The following is a 21,278-nucleotide window of genomic DNA, read 5'->3' as shown; positions in this document are numbered from 1 at the left end:
CAGCAAATCCTTTCTGTCCTCGTAAACCAACGGCGGAAGCGTCGTATTCTCCAGTCGTTCCCGGCGCATCTCCGTCGGAACTCGAGCTCTTTTCCTCCACCGTTCTCTCGGATCGTCGGTTGCAATTTGGTGAAATCGCGAGAGATGCGAGACGGACGGTGAGAATATACGCAACGAAAGAGATCCAGCGGAGTAGAAGCGGAGTTCTCGGCTCAGCAAGAGAAGATCGGTGTAAATCGCTCGCGTTAGATTCTACACGGCTCCAGGCTACAAAGATGGGTAAGAAGAACAGCAAACTCAAGCAGGATACCATCGATCGCCTCACCACCGACACGTACTGTAAGTAGCAATAACCTTCTTAGCTGTCGTATACCCAGTACCATCTCCTTTATCACATTGTCGTTGTTCAAGCGCGTGCAAAATCGCACCATCAGCGGATTATATCGCACGACGGAGGCGTGTATCCCTGATTATCGCGACAATCATAAATTTCTGATTGCGCGCACAGCGCGCGATATTTCCGTATTCGCCGGTCGTAAACGCCAAGTTAAATCGTCCGGGATGGTCGCGATGAACGGTTGCACCCCTTTCAACGTAACTCTCAAAAAAATGGGTCTTCCGAGTCGTGGATTCTTCCGACCGAGCTGATGTGAAAATCGTTGGACCAAAAGACAAGCTGCGGGCTCCTCTTTTTTCTGACTGACCTATTATGTTATTTTGGCTATCCATGCAACCGCAGCCTCCACCATTGAACTGTCTCTCTTTAACTTTCTCTCTCTCTCTCTCTCTCTCTCTCTCTCTTTCTCGCTCTCTCTCCTTATCCATCTATCGCTTTCTCTCCGCATTCCCTCTGTCTACACGCTAAACGCGCATCGATCGCACAGCCGTTCAATACGCGCTGCAATGACGACGTACCTTTCTTCATTCGATAAAACGCGTTTAATCCATTCCACAAAGTTTGCCTGTCGGAAGCGACAGCACACCGTGCTTCCACGCCACGTGGCTTTGTTTCCGTTGAACGAGAGCTCGATTCGATAGCGAACGCGACGTCTACAACCGCGGAATTCTATTTAATCTTTCAGCAAAAAGTTGTGTGACACCGGTAAACTGCACGACTAAGTAATATTTACATCAGGCGGTTTTACACTAGGTTTGAATAATTTATAAAACAATAGTAAAACACACACACACACAAACACACACACACACACACACACACAAAGGTAGCAGCAAAAATCATCAAGAACATTATACAAAGTAGACTACAGAATTCTGACAATTTTCAAAATGAAATAACGATATGAAATATAACTTAAATATTAATTTCTTGATACATAATCATAGGAAATGGAATGTCATAGTATATCTGACAAGAGAACTGTCGAAACTGTCTCTCACTGATTTTGATGGATTTTGAATTTATTGTAGACCATTAAAAAGTACTAGACTCGTATTTTTTTTATCTTATTATCTCAAGATTTAGAAGTCAAAATAACTCTTCGGGAATACTACTTTTTTTCATTTTTAGCAAATATATTGCTATGAAACTATAAGATATATGAAAAAATTTTACACAAAAGTTTTATGATATTTTATATTCTTAATAATGGTGTATTCTCATATTTTCAGAAAAAATTTTTTAATTAAAAATGGAAATATAAAAATTATACTCAAATTTTAACACAACAAACAAAAAAGGTTCAAACTAATAAAGTGCAGTGCGGTTAGAAAGTTGCAAGTTATAATGTAAAAACTTTTATTACTTTACAAGAAGGATAATGTCATTAATATAAAGTTTGTTTATCATATTAATTTAGATTTATAAAGTTAATTCAAAGTTTCTCGATATTTTCTCAGTCATTGAGATGCCACTTTAGATTTGTCAATCTGTGAATAACCTTAATAAACTACTAAACTAATTTTCGAAATCTTTGTGATTTTATTGCTGAAGAGGACATCAAAGTGAATTGAAACGTACAATTTGGAATATTAATAACGTTATCTTTTTTTTTTAAGTAATTAAAGTTTTTGCATTATAACTTGCACCTCTCTAACTGCACTATATTCCTAGCCTTAATTTTCTTTGTTGTTTAATTTATTCCTCAAGTATTATTTCGAAACCTTGAAATAAGCAAATAAGTAGAAAAAAAATATAGGTTTAATATTTTTTTGCTCTACAACATAGTCAAAGTTCATTAAAATCAGTGAGAGACAGTTCATTAAAATCGTTTTCGATAGTTTCCTTGTGAATATATTTAAATGATGTTGCATTCAAGACAAAGCAACTCAGTGAGCGCTCAGTGATTCTTAATTACGTTTGATTTCTACACTTACATCCAGAAGAACTAATAAAGACAAAAACCAATCGTATTAAAGAACCAGTAAACGCTCTCCGCTTTGACTGAATATAGCCTTCACTTATTTGTGTTAAACATTTCTTGGTCGATTTTCACTTATTATCATTTATATTTAAGTTATAATTAATATTATTATTTGATTTAAAGAAATTGTCAGGTGGCCTATCCTGTATAACATACACACTTATAATCGTCAAAAAATTATCGCGTCGTTAGCTAACGTTAACAACTAAATATTCTCAGCCACGGGCGCGCAAAAATTGGACGACGCGGCGGCGGGCGGAATTCTCGGTGAATTATTCGGGTGAAAATATGAAGGGCAGGTGCGCTTTTGGCCCTATACACTTCCAAGTGATTACTCTGGCGCTGGTAATAGCTTTCATGTGGACCCTTATTAGGATTTTCGCCCTTACCTCAGATAGACTAGCGCGACCTCGTCGCAAGCAGATTCGATTAATAAACATTATGCACGGAAATGCACAAATCGTTTGACAAACGTTTTATTAAAGCCACAGTGGCAGATCTGAGATAATTAAATCAACATTTTTCTACGTCGTACCCTTTCTAAAAGCCAGCCTCTTGGGGTATCGATCGTACCGTGATTAATGATAAGGGGACATTGTCCTTTATGTCATGTTATTCAGTTGTTTGCTCGAGTCAGAACATAATTACTATTGTATAATGTAGATAAGGATACATCAGCCCCAGAAAATTCTACTTTTATTGCTTAGAATTTGCATTATTCCTCAGAATTTTTGTTTTTACTTACAATATTTAAATCGTTAAATTTAACAGTACATTTCCTAGAGAAATCTGAAAAACATACGACATTCTTGTTTTGCATCACGCTGACAGTTTCTAGTTAGACAAAACTATGTCGTGTAGTTCAACCGACATTTTTGCTCACATTGTAAAAAATAATTACTATGATAAATGAGACTATATTATATCAACTCCAAAAATTCTATCTTTATTTCATATAAAATATTTGTATTATTTCTTTTCGTTTTTACTTAGGATACTTAAAATTTCGTAGATAAATTTCCTACATAAATCTGAAACATACGCTAAACAAAAACGACATTCCTGTTTTGCGCCTCGTTGATAGTTTCTAGTTGGACGAAACTATGTCAGATATAGACCGAAGTATGCACAAGATCTCTGACAGTCCAGTTATTATGACTTATTTGCCTATGCATTTTAATAACCGCCAATTTGTTAAGTCGATCGACCGGATGACCCAGTATAATAAAAAGTTGCATGCATCGAGGGATATCGCGAAGTACACTCATTGCAAGACTAACTTTATTAAACAGGTAGTTCCACGTGGGTTTACGCGTGCATCAATAATGCGTACCAAAGTAGTCTATCACCGCGTCAGCACACATTTAATGTAAAACGTTATTGTCAACGTCATCGCGCTTTGATCTCGGGAATGAAGTAAATCGTGCCAGACTGAATACAAACTGCGCACGTGGCAACATTTTTACGTGAACGTTTACCCCGTTTTCGAACAAGATGCTATCGATGTGAAATATTAATTTCGCTTGGACGCGATCGCATAAATATTTATCGACACGCAAGAAAAGTGATTAGGTTTCAATCAATTCACGCACACGTTTGTTTTATAATTAATACAAAGGTGATAAGAAGAACCTGGAATAATGTTTGCGTCATCATCTTAATTGCCCGTCGGACACGCCTTATGGCAATGTACAAATTAACCCCTTTAGACTCAGCGTACATTGTAATGTACTGTTAAATTAGAAGACATTATCCGTTGAAATTATTTAATGCATCATTTAAGATCTGGTGTACATAATAATGTATATGTTGGAAAAATAGTAAAATTTTGAAAAAAATTAATTGTTTATTTAATACGCATAAATTAAAAAAAAAATTTTAACAGTTCCAATAAAGTTAGATTTAAAGGGGTTAATTAACCAAAGCGTAACTGCTTACCGAAATTGACAGAAAGTTTAAAGTATTTTGAATGTGTTTATTATGCAGTAACGTGTTGAGTCGCGTCGACAAAAAATTGTAATCTCGCTCTACAATATTCTCTGGTTTGTCGCTTTTCTTTCGAACACAGAGGGCGGTTCAGTGTGCCGTAAAATTCGCATATCGCGCTCGTTTACTATCCTATTTCCGCTATAATCCATGTATGAGAATAATCCAGGTGCAACTTTACGCAGACCGCGCCTAACAAACATCAAAGCCTTGTGCTTTGAATTACATTTTCCAATGAAATTCTGTTCGCTTGTTCGTAGTGTAAAATAATAATTTTGACTGTCGTTAGTTTAAATAGTCTCTTTAACTTTTATTTGCAATCAGATAATGTTTAAACATTAGACAATATAAAATTCGCTACATGGAAAGAATGATTTTGTTAAAGTATCTAAAAATTCAAATTATCTATACACTGAGAGAAAAATGTATCTATTTTCATTAGTGAATTGTGTGAATAGTACACTTATTTTTAATTGTGTGATATAACACTTATTTACGGAAAATAAATTTTTTTTCGATTGTTAAATAAAAAAATATAATAATTAAATCAAATCAATGATTCTTGTATCAAATAAATATACGTTTAATAAATATTCAACTAATACTATTCAAACAAATATTTATTAAAATTATTTATTTATTACATATTTATTAAAATTTACATTTTTCTCAATGTATTAAATACAGAAAATTTAAATTAAATACAAATTTAAAAATAATTTTATTTAGACTATCAAAATAATTACGTAAAACGCTCAAAACTGATTGTTGAAATATTTAAACTTTTTGCAGCATATCATTAATATTTAAACGTTCTACATAATTATTCTGATGAACTAAATTATTTTCAAATATGTATCCAACTAAACTTTTAGATACTTTAACAAAACCGTCATTTCCGTGTAGACATTTAAGCGACAACAATTTTCATCCGATGTATAAATTCAGCTTTAGTTTAAAACTGTATTTCAAAAGCAATAAATAATCGACAGTTTGCTTAAACTGGAATAAAATTCATGCAAAAATATTATTAGCAAGATCCGTTTTAATCAAATATGGCCTCTTCTTTACTTATTTGTATTAATTATTTTTCGATCAATTTTCACTAAATTCAGAAAAAATGTTTCCATTTTTTCGGAAATATTTATGTGACATGTCTAATCAATGCTCTTTGTAAATCGAATAAATTTTGTCAAATTGATTAATTAGTGATAATTTGAATATTAATTTATATTTATAATTGTGTTAATTTTATCAATGCCTTTATAATTTCTAAAACATCTTATAAAAATGTGAAAACGTTTTATATCTCTACTAGCTAATATACCAGAATAAGAAAAGTTAAAATAATAATATTAACCATGAAATCCTTATCTTGACAAATTGAAGTTAATTTCTTACCGATCCAATATTGTAAATACGAAACGACTGTTACTAAACGTCAGTCTCTATACTCCTATAAAATAAGTTACAAGACGATGGGAAGGGTCAGCCAAGGTCCGGGCTTGATGAATAGCTTCAGTCTTGAGGTAACCAGACTCGGGTTCGAGCTCTTATCTGAGAGTATCATGTATACGTTTAGAAGAGCCTTTGTTGAAGATACGCACGCCTCGGTGGTCAGCGAGCTCGAAAATTTTCCGCTCTCGCGTCTATTATTCCGCTTGGACGGGCAAACCTTTCAATGATTCGTTCCTTCGATAACTTCCGATTCGTGCACGACTCGTTGTCAAGAGGTGCAACTTCCGAGGACATTCTCAAGTCCTTTAAGGAAATCCTATCGCGGAAATTCACCATAGATGCGCTGTTTGCGGCGATGACGCGTTCTATCGTCCCATCGGGATTTTTATATTATTTACGCGAGAGAAAAATCTCTCGAAAATCGCTAGACTAGACACACTCTTGAACTTTAATTGTAATCGCCGAGAGTAGACTTTCACGAGAACGAATTTAAACTGCGCGTCGCTTTTAGCGTGCTTAACGCGGCGGAAAATACCTGTTCTTATCCGAAAACCAATTTTGAGGTCCGCAATTTCTGAACAAGTCAATCGATAGTAGAAGGAATTTTCTGAATATCTTCGTAAGAGTTTTCATGAACGCATGAATAGTCTCAGAGATAGATCGGCATATGGAAAATGACGATAAGATTAATCTGAGATTAGAGAACGACTCGACAATGGATCATCATGGATCAAAAAATTACGAAAATTGGCGAATCGATATTATTGCTAATCGTAATGTAGAAAAATAAATATAGAATTAATTAAAGTATTCATAAATGACTGAAATAATTACTGTTCAACAAAAAGTCACTTTTTCCTCTCCAAAATGCCATAGTGTGCATACTCCGAAAATTGTTTGCATTGAACATGTTTGCAGAATTTGCATAGTTAGGATTTCGAGTAAAGTGAGATAAAATGGATCAAAAATTATGTGTTTGAACATTTTCAACATTTTTTACGAAAAAACAAAGCCTTATTTCTAAATAAAATCTACGGCATTTAAAAGTACAATTCGAGAGATTTCAAACTAGTATCTGGACACCTATCATGGAACAAAGTCGGAATGGATTCCGGAATTATTCCATTTTCCCCAGAAAACACAATAGAAATCTAGGGAATAATTGAATAATTCCGATCGGAATCCATTTCGATTTTGTTTCATGATAGGTACCCTGTTCGTACAATTTATTTTTACCAAGTTACGATTGTTTGGACTTTACTTTATATGGTATTTCGAAAAGAAGAAAAAATGATTTTTTGTTGAATTGCATAATTATATAGAAAGTTTAAAATTCAAACAGCCATAAAATTTGATAACAATAAGTCTTCCATGAACGAGCATAAACTAAAATTCATTTAAAACTTTTGAATTGTACGTAAGTTACCATAGACTTTATTTAAAAACAAATGTTCGTAAAAAAATATTGAAAATGATTAAAAATATCATTCACTCCGTCTTAATTTATACACCAAAAATAATTTTATTTGTTTAATATTTAATAAGTATTACTAAACGGTTATAATATTATGGTAATACTTATTAAAAATATTTAGGAAAGTAAAATTATTTTTTATTATACGTATTAACTGAATATTTGACATTATTTCACTCAATATTTGGTAATTATTACCAGATTTTTTTTTTAGTGTGTAATTAGCAAGTCATCGCTTGTGTGTGATTGCCTTGATTATTTTCCGTTTACATGTAAAATCGTACAGTTTTTCCTTATGAATGTCAAAAAAAAAAAAAAAAAAATGTTACAAAACAAATATGAAATTAAACGCTGTTTTAAATTACAAAACTAGAAAATATACATAACACACATTAAACGAAAAATGTCAATGGTAGAAACGTGACATGTATATAAATTGCAAACAGGCACAAAACACGTGCAGAGTACATGAGATTATAGTAAATTGTTACGAACGAATGAGATTATAGCAGCGCAACCGGATGTGATCTTACCATACATCCAAATTATGCGCTATCGCTGACGTCTACACACCGGAGACGCACTGTCAAGCTGATCATGTCTGTCGCGATTTAACACGATATAGCGCGGGAGTCCAATACCGACGGTAAATTACTGTCGCGAATTTCCCGGCTGGATAGCCCCATGGGAGAGAAAGAGAAAGATCCGGCGTTCTCATTACGGGAATAATAACTATGAAATTACGAGTTATTACGGATTACGAGCTCGTTAGAGGCTGGTCACGAGGAATTTCACACGCGAATGCATCTTCAGCCGGCAGTGCCGGCACCATCGTCCTTTTGGATTATAAATTCAGACTCGGTTGGATACGCTAGTAATCCGATTCAACTTTAGCGAACGACCGTGTTACATGAACCAGGTTACATGAGAATTGGCGACTGCTTGTACTATTGCTGCAACTGTGCTGCGAATAATTAATGATCAGTAAGTATTATTACGAGAACAGAGAACGTGCCATTTGGTGAAGATTGTAGATTATGCCATTTGTATTTAGGTATTAACGATGTTTGAGGGCAACATACATGTGGAATCTTTGATGAAATTCAAATTAGCAGACACCCTTGACATAAATGGGAAATATCTAATTGCGGCGTAATGCACCCTCGTTCGCGATCATTATATTTAGCACGATCGAATTACTGCAACTTTCTACCACCTGTGTCACGCATTCGCGTAAATAAAATTCCGCTCGTTAACCAGGTCGCTAAACATGGCAAATTATTCTATACATATGCAATTAACCGATAAATTAAGAAATGCTATATCGCGCGCAAGCAGTTTTATCATCGATTTACACTGCGCGATAACGCAATATTATCTCAGCGATATAAAGAAGTGGCGCATTAATCCTAGTTAAACGCTAATGCCGGATACAAAGCTAAAATTATACAAGTAATTAGATTTATATAGATTTTAATGTACAATAAGCCGAATTTATATTCAATTAAAGCAGTCTTAGCTGTGTAAATAAATTTTTATTGCTACATGACACGATGAATTCCCCAAAAAGTTAATTGTAACCCAAAGAAACCGTAGAAACAAATATATATTTGTCGACGAAAATCCTATTCGATTTTCCGATTAAGCTTGACATAATCCCCCGAGCAATAAAAGCAGCAATTTTGTTAATACCACATTCGCGAAAAAGATACTTGAAATGATTTTACTAGAGCACAGTGTTATTTACCAGAATAAAGCGTACTATGCAGCGTATTTCTAATCAACGATATACACATTTCATAATTGCATTCATAATTTTCTAAATCTTGATATATCAAAGCAATAAATTCATCTTGATCAATTATATAATTTTCCTTAACAAGGAATTTTTACTCCATAGAACAATCAATATTATACGAAACACCATAAAATCGACGGCTTGGTATTATTTTCACTCCGTTACTCATCAATGATGCTTTGAATTGACTAAATATTTATAAAGTATTTTAAAAAATAATTAATTAATTATATCTATATAAAAAATCGTTTAAATATTTTAGTTTGTACTCGACATTAATTTTAACTCTACTTGACCGTTGCTTGTATAAGTATTCACTCGATTTCCTAATTAAACTTAACATAATCCCGAGTAATAAAAGCAGTTTTGTTAATACTATAGTCATGAAAAAGACATTCTTGAATATAGAATAAAGTACTACGCAGCATATTGTATAATGGAACCAATAACATACGCATTTCATAACTACATTCATAGTTCCCTGGAGCTTAATTCATATATCAAAACAATAGAATTCATCGTTCAACTGTGCAATTTATTTTAATAGAGGATTTCTATTCCATAGAATAGTCAATATACAAAATAACCATGAAATTGTTTTCTCGGCATTATTTTCAGTCCGTTATTTATTAATGTGTCGTTTTTATATTGTGTAAATACTTATAAAATATTTTTGAAGATAATATCAATGAATTATATCTAAATGAGAAATCGTCTAAACAGCTATAGTGTGTATCTAACAATAATTTTAACTCCATTTACCTCTTTTAACTGTCGCTTGTGTAAATATTCACTCGATTTCCCGATTAAGCTTGACATAATCCCAAGTAATAAAAGCAGTGGTTTGTTAATGCTACATTCATGAAACAGACACTTGAAATAACTGTTAATTACGAAGATACATAGAATAAAAATACGCAGCGTGTTGTAATGAAATCGATTATATATACTTTCATAACTGTATTTATAGCTCCTTGAAGCTTCACGTATGAACAGAATAAAATTTATCGTTCACGCAATTTCTTTTAATAGGTGATTTCCATCCCATAGAACAGTCAATATAAAACATCATAAAATTGCTATCTTGACGTTACTTTCATTCCGTTGTTTATTAATGTTTCTTCGATATTGAAATATTATTACAAAATATTTTTAAGGATAATATATATTAATAAATTACACACCTAAATAAAAAATCGTTTAAATATTTTATACTTTGTACTCGACAATAATTTTAACTCTATATAACTCTTTAATTCATTTCTATAAATATTCATTCAATTTCCTCATTAAGCTTGATATAATTCTGAGTATTATCAGTGATTCTGATATTATCACATTTAAGAAAAATCACTCGAGATAACAATTAAATACTATGCTTATATATATATAAAATAAAGCGCGCTATGCAACATATTGTAATAAAATCAACGATACCTATATACATAGCTTCCTGAAGCTTCATATATCAAGACAATAGAATTCATCGTTCAAACATGCAATTTCCTTTAACAGAGGATTCCCATAAAATAGTCAATACATACAACACTATAAAATCACCAACTCGGTATTATCTTCGCTCCATTATTTATGTCGCTTCAACAGTGAATATTTATAAAATACTCACACTTTTAAAGATAATTAAATCATATCTAAATGAGAAATCATTCGAACGTTCTGTATTGTTTGTACTCGAAGCTAATTTCAATTCTATTTAACTGTCGCTTGTATAAATATTTATTCTGAACACCCCATTGTCTTGCACTATCTTGCCATGTTTTAAGAGACAATTAGAAACTGGTGTCCCTCTAAAAGTTAAAAGTTACCCGGACATTATCTATTTCATTTCCTATAAAACTACTCGATGGCAATTTTGCCGGTAGTTATACATTCGCCTATAAACGCTCGGAAACGAACATTTCGCGTAATTACGATCTCGTAAGGTCGAGCACCCGCTCCAGGAAACTTCCATTTAATCTACCCGTTAAAATCAATAGACAGTAAAACAATGTTTTGCGGCTACATTGCGTTACAAGCGATCACGAGGAACTCATGCTCGAGCCTCGACATACGTTCTCGCGATCGCGTGATGAGCGCGCCGTTTTATCACAGGCCACTTATTAATTTATCTGATGCGAGATTACGCCTTACTCTTCCTGCCCTGGCTTTATCTCAAGTACCCCTGATCTATACGTTTCTTACATAGTTTATTTACTTATATACATGCTTGCTTCCACGCGACTGGCAAAGTTCTTGCGCGCAATTTGTCTACATATAACTTGAGCGAGGTTCTCGCTGATAAACTATGAAAACTGTCATTTATCTTCGCTTACGGAGCTTTCGCTACTCAATTTCTTTCTAGCTAGACTCGCCGTAACGATACTCTATGATCGAGTATTGCGTTACGACAAAGTTTCACCATTTTTTCTCTGGCAGCTTCCCTTAGATTCTAACTACTCGACCTACGCTACGGTGACGTTTATGACTTTATTTACGAGCATTTAAAACAAATGTCGACGTCGCGGTTAAGCCCAGTTGATATTCACCCTGCTCATTTTATTCCATGTCTGGCAAGATAATTGAAATACCTACATTCGGCTGCAAGGGAAAAAAAACTGCGCTTTTATTGCCATGTCTCCGACGTGTTCCTGCTTATGGCCTCCTTAATACTCTTTGTATACTCTCTGAATAAAGAAAAGGTTTTTTTACTTGGGAATAAAAACCGGTTTTTTACGTAAAAAAGCTGTTTTTTTATTAAAATATTAAAGAAAAATTTATTTTTCTTAATGTTAGATATCTACAATATTTTGATTTTATTTAACATCTTTGTCTCTATAACTTAAATATCGAGGTAGAAATGTCTTTACGTTACTGCAATGTCTAATAAGTTGATAATGCCTTTTCAAAATTGGATCTGAGTGTATATATGTAGCCGACACTTTAAGAAAATTGTCACTCATCGATTTTGATGGATATGATGTAGAGCGTTAAATAATATTAGAGCCATATTTAGAGATCAAAATATTTCTTGGATGTAAATTAAAAAATTTGACATTTTCGAAAAATGTACAAACAGTATCAAAAAATTTAAAATACCATAAAACTTTAATATAAAACTTTTTTTCATATACCTCGTAATTTCATAGCAAATATATTCGCTAAAAATAAAAAAATTCCGTTATTTTCAAGGGGATGTTTTGATCCATAAATCTTGAGATAAGCAGATAAAAAATATGGATGTATTTTTTTTAATAGTCCGCAACATATACAAAATCCATGAGAAAGGACGGACTGTTCTAACGATTTCCTTGATAGTCGTTGTACTACATATAATTGTTTACAGCTATCTGTACACAGAATCTTTCGGATAAATGCATAAACTGAATTCCAAAATAACAACGTAGCATCAAATGTAGAAAAATACATATCCGAGTAAAAACCTTTCAAGTAAAAACTGGTTTTGATCAGATTTTCTACTTAAAGTTTCCAGTCTTTTTCAAATAATTTTTATCTCTATCCTTGAGTGATATTGAATACTCCACTTTTATATCGTGTCATATTACAAAGTCCACGAAAATAATAAATTCACAGGCATTTTTACGGCAGACGTGTTCCACCCCATTCATTTTTCCTGCATCAGCTTTACGTCCGAGCGAAGTCCTTACCGTCGGGCGAAAGAGAAGTAATACTCGTCGAGTTTCGTACCGGCTTCAATCCTCGACTTAAATCCCCGTCGTCGAGCGACGGCAAGCTCATCGACCATGAATCATCCTGAAATTCTCGGAGTCACGTTTCATCCTTCGGGAATTGCGGAAGAGAGAAAGAAGAGTCTCGCGAGTTCGGCAATTTTCCCTGGAAGTTCGCGATACCCTGCAAGATCGGCCGCGGTTTATTTAGGATCGCATTGAACGTTATTTTTGCAAGTGACCCGCGCTTTTCCCAGGAAAAAGAACGAGGACGGAAAAATCGAACAAGCTTATTCGCGTAGAAGTTGGACGATATCCGGCTTGCTTGGCGTCGACAAAACGCCTCCGCGACGCGTCGGCGTCGCACTAAAACTGCGGCGATTCGTCGTCGCGGTTCTTTTTTTCTTCCCCGTCGTGAGAACGGAAACGTTAGTGTTGGGTGATGTGCCGTCCGTCTTTCACCCTCGAGTCTCGTTTCACGATCCCATCCCTCCGGGATGGAAACGACGATCGTGATACGTGAAGTTTGCTAGCGCTTCCTTTTTCCATCCTTTTGTAGACGTTGACGTCGACGTCGTCGTCGGCTATTATTCATTTTTACCGTCGACCATCCCCTCGTCCCGATGAACGTCCATCCGGATCGTCTGTCACGATGAACGATCGATGCACGTGATGGTTTTTCACGTCGCCTATGCGCTTACGGGAGTGCACATTGTACGCGTGCGAACTAAACATCGACGATTACTGGCCATTGCTGCAGCATAGTAATCGCTTTGCCTGTCGAGCCTTACATTTTGTAGCGCGAGTTTCTACTATGTACACCCGTCAACTTCTCGTCCCGCGGATATGAGACGCGTACAAGCCATTACTAAATATCTAGCCGCTAGTTGTAGTTGTTTGGATCAAATTAACTTGAAACTTTACTTTTGCAACATTAATTACGGTTGCAGAGTCCCGTTGACGTTTACATTGTATCGAAATGTTCACATATATTCGTAAATGTAAATTAGAAAGTTTCATTTAGTTGATACAAGCAGTTAAATCGGAAGTTCGAAAGCTCCCGAAATGTACTTTCGAGCTATTTTAGACGAATCAATGAATTCGCTAAAGTACGACGCGTGGTTCGTTACGTTTTTTATTTGAATCTGAATAAGAGAAATGCCTGGAATAATTCAACGGCTAAATTGATTAAATCGTGATAGTCCCCCCATCCCCTCCAAAAAAAGAGATTGTTTCATAAAAGTAATGTTTTGTAAAGTGTCTAAAGTAATTTATAATCGTACTAAATCGATTTAATCGCGATAATCCCCGAAAGAAATTATATAATAAAAGTGATGTTCAATAAAACATCGTCAGACGCTCCAAGAGTTATGCGAATGACATTATATTATATTCCTCTTTATCCAAAATAAAAATATAACAAGTACGAACCGTAAACATAACGAATGTTTTATGAAATTGTATTATATAAAATATGTATTGCTTCACTGTTTTCTTTTCGATAAATTTCCCAAATTCGATGTAAATTTTTATTTAAACACGAATAAAAGAAATGTTTGAAATAATTCAACAGCTAAGTCAATTAAATTGCGCGAGAGATAGTTTTCAAAACAAATTATTTAATGAGAGTAATATTTAACAAAAAAATGATTAAAGTAATTTAATGACTAAATCAATTTCGCGATACTTTTCGAAAGAAATTACGTAATAAAAATGATGTTCAACGAAAAATCGTCGTCAATCAAAAAATCGTGCAAATAATGTTGTATTTCTTTTTATACATTTTTAAAATAAAAATATAACAATTACCAGCCGTAAACGCCCTATGAAAGTGCATTATATATATATTGCCCCGCCGTTTTCTTTCCAATAAATTCGCTAAATTGGTTCTTTATTTGGATGTGAATAAAAGAAGTGTCTGGAATAATTCAATGATTAAACTGATTAAATTACGATAGTTTCCGAAAGAAATTATATTATAAAAGTTATATATTCGACAAAGGAACGTCATCAGACTTGTGCACCAAGAATTGTGCGAATTATATTGTTTTCTTTCTTATATATGTCTGAAATAAAAATATAACAAGTATCAGTCGTAAACGTAAAATACACCTTGTGAAATTGTATTATACTTGTATTGCCTCGTTTTCTTTCCAATAAATTCACCAAATTCGATGTGATTGTTTATTTGAATAAAAGATTATGTATGGGGAATAATTCAATAGCTAAATTGATTAAATTGCGATAGTTTCCGACAGAGATTATTTGATAAAAGCAAAAAAAAGTTAGAAAAAACGTTTGGAGTAATTTAACGATTAAATCAATAGTTAAATTGTGATAGTTCCTTCTAAAGAGATTATTTAATGTAAAAGAAATTATTTAATATGTAAAAGAGATTATTTAATAAAAATTTATAAATTTATAAATTTGCATATAAATATTATCAATACTTTGATCGAAAATAGAAATCTTTCTTTTATTTGATTTATTCTCATCAGTCTAAATTTTATTTATAATTATTAGTAAAAGAGATGTTTAACAAAGAATGTCTCGAGAAATTTTGACTAAATCGATTAAATCGTGATAATTTCGAAAGAAATTATGATAAAAGTAATGTTCAACAAAGGATCGTCGTCAGATACTGAAGTTATGAATGATATTGTTATTCCTCCTTATACACTTCCAAAATAAAAATATAACAAGTACCAGCCATAAATGTAAACGCTTTATGAAATTATATTATACGTGTACAGCTCCGCAGTTTTCTTTCCGATGAAAACGCGCCCGTCTTCCTATGCTCTTATTCTAAATTTTTTAGCCGCATGAGCGTGTATGGGGTTGATTTAATTTATCAAAGACATAGCAACCACGCGGAAAATGCAAACTCTTGCATGCGCGTCCTTTACACGTCAGTTATGTCCTCGCGGGACGAGACTTTCGGGGTTACGCTACGTCTACTCCAGGCAACTGACAAGGAGACACGAAATGGTTATGACTCCGTTTATTCGAGGATACTTGCACGACACGAGGCGAGGAGCAGCTGACGAGCAATTATCCCGACGGGAAAATCGAATAACATTGAAAGCTTCATTTATCGATGCGTGATTTCCGTTAAATGAGTGCTAATTGACTATCGAATAGTAGTTTCCTTTCCTCTCTCTCTCTCTTCGACTGAGGAGAATAGATACGCGACACGGTATGATGCTGAGTTTCGCCCAACTTCTTGCGCGGCAACAGCATTTCGCCGATGTTAATTTCCAGCCCCTGTAATTTCGTTACAGCCCCGAAACACCGCTGGAACTAGAATCTAGGACGCGGCGATAGATACGCGCCCGGGCTGCTGGGTGGAGGAACCGGATGTGCCCCGAGAATCCGCCCTTTGTTCAAACGAGATTGAATTTATGGGACCGTTCCCGTAATCCCGCCGGGCCCTTGCGGGTATGGCCGTACTTGTACTGAATCGTGCTGATATCGTCGGATGTCGGATGTTAATGATTCATATATCAGCAATATACTTTGTTAAACTAACCATTCGAAATTTCGGTAGCAAAGAAATAATTTTCAGATAAGACAAAATCATAATACGAGACATCTTAAAGATGTCTAAAAGACATCTTTCAAACATCTTTTACAAAGATATCTTAGTAGATTAGAAGTATCAAAGTTTTTTCCAGACAGCACACAATATTTATAAAATATTTACAAAATATTTATAAGATTTATTTTTAATACTTTGTAAATATTTCTATGGTCTTAGACTGCACAGATCATGAATATTTATTATAAATATTATGAAATATTTTTATTGTATATATTTTAGTAAATGCTGTGGAAATAATAAGACGTTATAATCCAGATAAAAAATGTTTATTTTTATTTATCATAAATATGATATAAAATATTTATAGTTTGTATTTATTTATAGTTTGTATTAATAACGTTTTTGAAAAAAGTTTACATAAATTATAAGTTTATAAAATATTTTTGTAATATTTCAAAAAATAAATAATAATCAATATTCATGTATATCTTTTATTCTGTACTGTTAGAGTTACTGATTAAACAGAAGGGAACCAATCTTTTTGTCTGGCATGCCATTATATTGAGGTTCGAAGGAAGAGCACGATTACTCTTTTCATAAGAGTAGTTCGAAACTATACGAATATAAATATTTCCTTTGTATCGTATTGTGCTGTATAGATTATGTATAGATTACGCAATATTGTACAAATTTGTGCATTACACACGCGCGCATTTCCATCTCCGATATCGCACGGTAAAGCTATTTCGATGTGCTGCGGTTTCGTGCGCTCGCAAAAACGATTCTATGTACACCGAAGTACGTAAAAGAGATTTATAGTATGCTATATATGCTTAAGAGACTTTTATTAAATTGAACAAAAATATCATTGCATCTCGGATAAGTTATAGCGAATGAGTTAAGCTGCATCGGAGAGAGGTAATTGGATCCGAATGGAACTGTCTTGTTTTTGCGCGCTTTCATACGCCACGATGTAACGATAAAAATAAAATTATTGCCGGTGTCATTACTACAGCGATAAATTTATCTTTCAGTGATTTTGAAACAGCAAGATTATCTTATCGGAACCTCAGATATTGAGAACATATCGACATTTTTTTTGCCTGGACTTTAACAACGCCGGATGCGGCTGCACGACTTTTATCCAGAAAGCTGTTTCATGATGAATATTGAGAAATCTGATCGAATGGAGTATACATAACGTTTCCTAGGTTGTGATAAAATGAGGAGTATTCGTAACTCAAAAAAAATATCTGATGCTGGGAAAATATATATATTTAGTCTCCGCTTAGAAAAACAAGGCGATTAGATTCAAAATAAATTATCAAAATTTTTAACTGTTCTATTTATAATACGTACCGAAAAACTATTTACATATGACTACTTACAGTATCGATATTCTTAAAAACTTTTTTTGAGTTGTGAAGATTTTAACGATTTTTTTAAAAAATCATCTTTCTTGAATTGTGATGATTTTTTTACAACTTTCATGAAATTAAATAAATTTACTTTTAATAATCGATATGATGACGTTTACTTAAAGACGTTAACTTATGGTAACAATAATTTAAAAATTATGTTTTTTTAGTTGTCACTTTTAAAGTATGTAAGAGAGTAATATCTTCATCCACATTTTCGTATAATAATACAAATGTGAAAATATTTATCAGTTTTTTGTAAGAATGTAAAAAATTCCGAACACTTTAACGAGCTTAATAAGATCAAAATTCGATTCCTTATAAAGAAAAAATTGGCATCAGTCCGATCAATAGAGGAAATTTGATTAATGAACATGAATGAGTGGAACGAATAGTGTATTTCAGGCGAGACGCGAAAAAAGTCGAAAGCCCGAAGACATCTTCGGGCGTTCGACTTTAATCAAACGATGGCAAAAGCGGTTTCCTTTTATAACGCGACAGACATTAGCTGTTCTTTACATAGAATTGCTCGATAATGTTAATTAAATATCTGTTGAATGTACCAAAAAATTTCAACTACATACACTATATATTCTACGAAGTTGAGAACTCTCTCAATCTCGTAGAGTACATAGCTAATATTTTTTTATACATTCATAGATTTTTAATGAATAAAGTGATCACTCAATCACTTTATCCATTAAGCTACCAATTGCTATATTAAATCGTTTTGCGATGTAAAAAAAGGTACAATGGTACCGCGTAATATTTCTGCAATCGACTGTGCAGTTACTTCTTTTTCGAACTTTCCACGTCGTTTAAAAAGCATGAGCGCTCGTTTGAGCACACATGATAAAATTTAGGAATAATGGAAAAAAAAGCAGAGCTCTTTTGGAACAATAGTAAGTGAAAATCGAACGATAAATGTTCTACATAACTAAGCGAGAAAAATTATATTTTGTCAAAGCGGATGTTGGTCCTAATATTTTTGCGTCAATCTCACACTTTTCAGTTCAAGTAAATTGCACTGCAAATCCAAGTGTGTAATAAGTATCTTATATGTAGGTTGAAAAGTAAAACGTTAAATTGTAACACTATCGTAATTTTTTTTTTAAATGGTCATTATTTTTCCTAAGCTAGACAGACAAAATAAAATAAATTATTTTACAATTAATGCTTATCTCTGTTTGCATAAATATAAAAATGATTTTTATTAGCCATAAAATCTAAGATGTCAAGTATCGGTGATCCCGCATGTTCTGTATTGCAATAAACGAAATGCCGATCACGTTAAATTTTGCTAGCCCCGGTTTCTCATGGAACATAAAAGCATGATGTACTCGACTGAAATATGAACTGCGAGTTATGGGCGACGATTTAAAGGTAGGCCGTCATAGTCGTGGGTCTTTTATGTTCCAAGAAATACAGAAAGTGCGCAACCGTGGTCATATTTTCTTTTAAAATTCCTTCATTTATTTCAGATTTAAAACATCACGCGCGCGACTGTCATGATAACATAAAAAATGATCGATTTTTATTAACACGTTAATAAAAATGGATAGGTAACCCAGTTGTCACCCAAGAGAATTCGTTCTCGATCCCTTCACGAATATTCTTGCGAGTATTTTAAAGAATAACAATATTTCGTTATTATAATAAAAATTCCTTGTAACTCTATTTTGCTATTTTTTTACACAAGAGGCAGAGGTGATTCTGTTTAAAATTCAATATAAACGTGCGCGGGATTTAAAATCAAACATTTATTAAAAGATGCGTTATAAGCAAAGATTATAAAACTTTCAGTAACACAAAGATATGTTATTGAAAAATTAAATCATTAAAGTTTTTTTAATTACGCATAATAAGATTCAAAATAATATAATAATTTCCAGAGAAAGTAAATTTTCAAAGATAGAAAAAACAGTGGTAAAATAAAACCATACTTTTTTATTTTTTAACATAATCATCTTTTATTTTAATATATACACGTTATAAAACAATGAATTAACTTTTCTATACTATTATACTAGAAAATAGAAATTTAAGACTGCGGGGATCACTTTTTCATCATCCGACCTGCAGCCCTGATTTACCATAATCTCTATGATTATTTTCTGTTTTAAAATTCGGATAAAATAAAGTCGGATTTGCGTGAAAAAAATATATCAATGATAAAGAAATATTGTCCGCAGTGTTAAACTATTTTAATAACAAAATTCATAACATTCTTTAGTGCTATAAAAAATTAATCGTTTTAAAAAATATATTAAAATAAAAGATGATTAAAAAAAATAGTTGTTTCATAAAAATATAATCTTATAATGGCTCAATAATAATAAACAATAAATAACAAGAAGGGACTACAAGTCAGATTTTTATTTCAGATTGTATTCCAAATTTTTAGAACATTTCGACCTTATTATTAGGTCGTCCTCAGTGTAAAGAAATTAAACGCAAATTTGACAAAATAATAAAACGGTGAAAATTATATAATTTATAGCTACGCAAAAAGTTGGTAGTATTTATTCTATCTATCTTCCGCACAATGCAATGCTTTTCGTTCTAGTTTTGTTTATAATTGTTTCATTTTACCAGCTTATTATTTCCTCGAAAACTTTTCCACTTTTATATTATGAGCATCTCGTTCTCTCAGAAATTATCTAAATTGTTACCAAAAGAATGCATTTTTCGTAAACGATTGTAATTAATATACACTGCAAAAAATTTGATACGTATTCAGTTAATAGCTTTTTTACAATCCGAAGTAATAAAAATCGCGGGACAGCGAATACGGACAGTGAATGCGGAATGCATTTATTTTCGGGATGCCATTCACGGAATGTGGTGGGACTCCCGTGAGAGGTTTTTTTCCGGTTGTTCGAACATATTGTACATGTATGTGCTTGCCATCGAGTCTGTCCGAGTGATTTCCAGTAGTAAAATCAGAAGAGACACGGTGCACACCAGTACCGCTAGAAGCAGAATGATAGCTTCTTATTCTAAGAAAATGGAATACAGATGGGCCGAGCTAAGTCTTTTGCTCGGCGCCGGGGCCATCTCTTTACTTCTTCTTAGAATTTCCTTTCCACGTTCCGCCATGGCAGCGCAAACACAATTCTCATTTTTATGCCAAGAGTGTAAGATGAAGATAAGAAGGAATAAGGATGACGGACAATATAATGGAACGAACGAACGAATGAACGAACGAATGAGATCGTAGATCTTCTCACAAAGTTATAGCTATTATTTCTGCTGTCTCCCATTTTCTTTAAGTCAATTTTTTTATAAAAATGAGATTACAGCAAATGTAAGAAGTCTATCGTAGTCAAAAAATTCCGAGTTTTATTTACAAAATATTTAAAACACAAATTATTAGAGAGAGAAATACACAGTAAAAATATTTTATATTTGTCTTCAAAATAATTCTTATTAAAATTTTGTGTTAAACTTTTATCCGAGTGTTAATTTAATATGATATAATTATACAAAAAAATGTTCACAAATAGTACAATTTTGTTCTTTTAAATTAATATTCA

General features: G+C 33.0%; 1 protein-coding gene across 1 annotated transcript in view; it reads left to right on the top strand.

The window, feature by feature from the left end:
- Window positions 1–236: 236 nt before the first annotated feature.
- LOC108751273 (frequenin-1) overlaps window positions 237–21,278 on the top strand; it is a 46,974-nt gene continuing 25,932 nt past the window's right edge. Inside the window, exon 1 of the mRNA XM_018491363.1 lies at window positions 237–339. Within this exon, the coding sequence (XP_018346865.1) occupies window positions 276–339 (64 nt within the window). The 5' untranslated portion in view covers window positions 237–275. The remainder of the gene's footprint in view (window positions 340–21,278) is intronic.

This window comes from Trachymyrmex septentrionalis, unplaced genomic scaffold (genome assembly GCF_001594115.1).
Source record: "Trachymyrmex septentrionalis isolate Tsep2-gDNA-1 unplaced genomic scaffold, Tsep1.0 scaffold43, whole genome shotgun sequence".
NCBI classification, from domain to species: Eukaryota; Metazoa; Arthropoda; class Insecta; order Hymenoptera; family Formicidae; genus Trachymyrmex; species Trachymyrmex septentrionalis.
The sequence above is the reverse complement of the archived record's forward strand: the minus strand, read 5'-3'. Positions and strand labels throughout refer to the sequence as shown.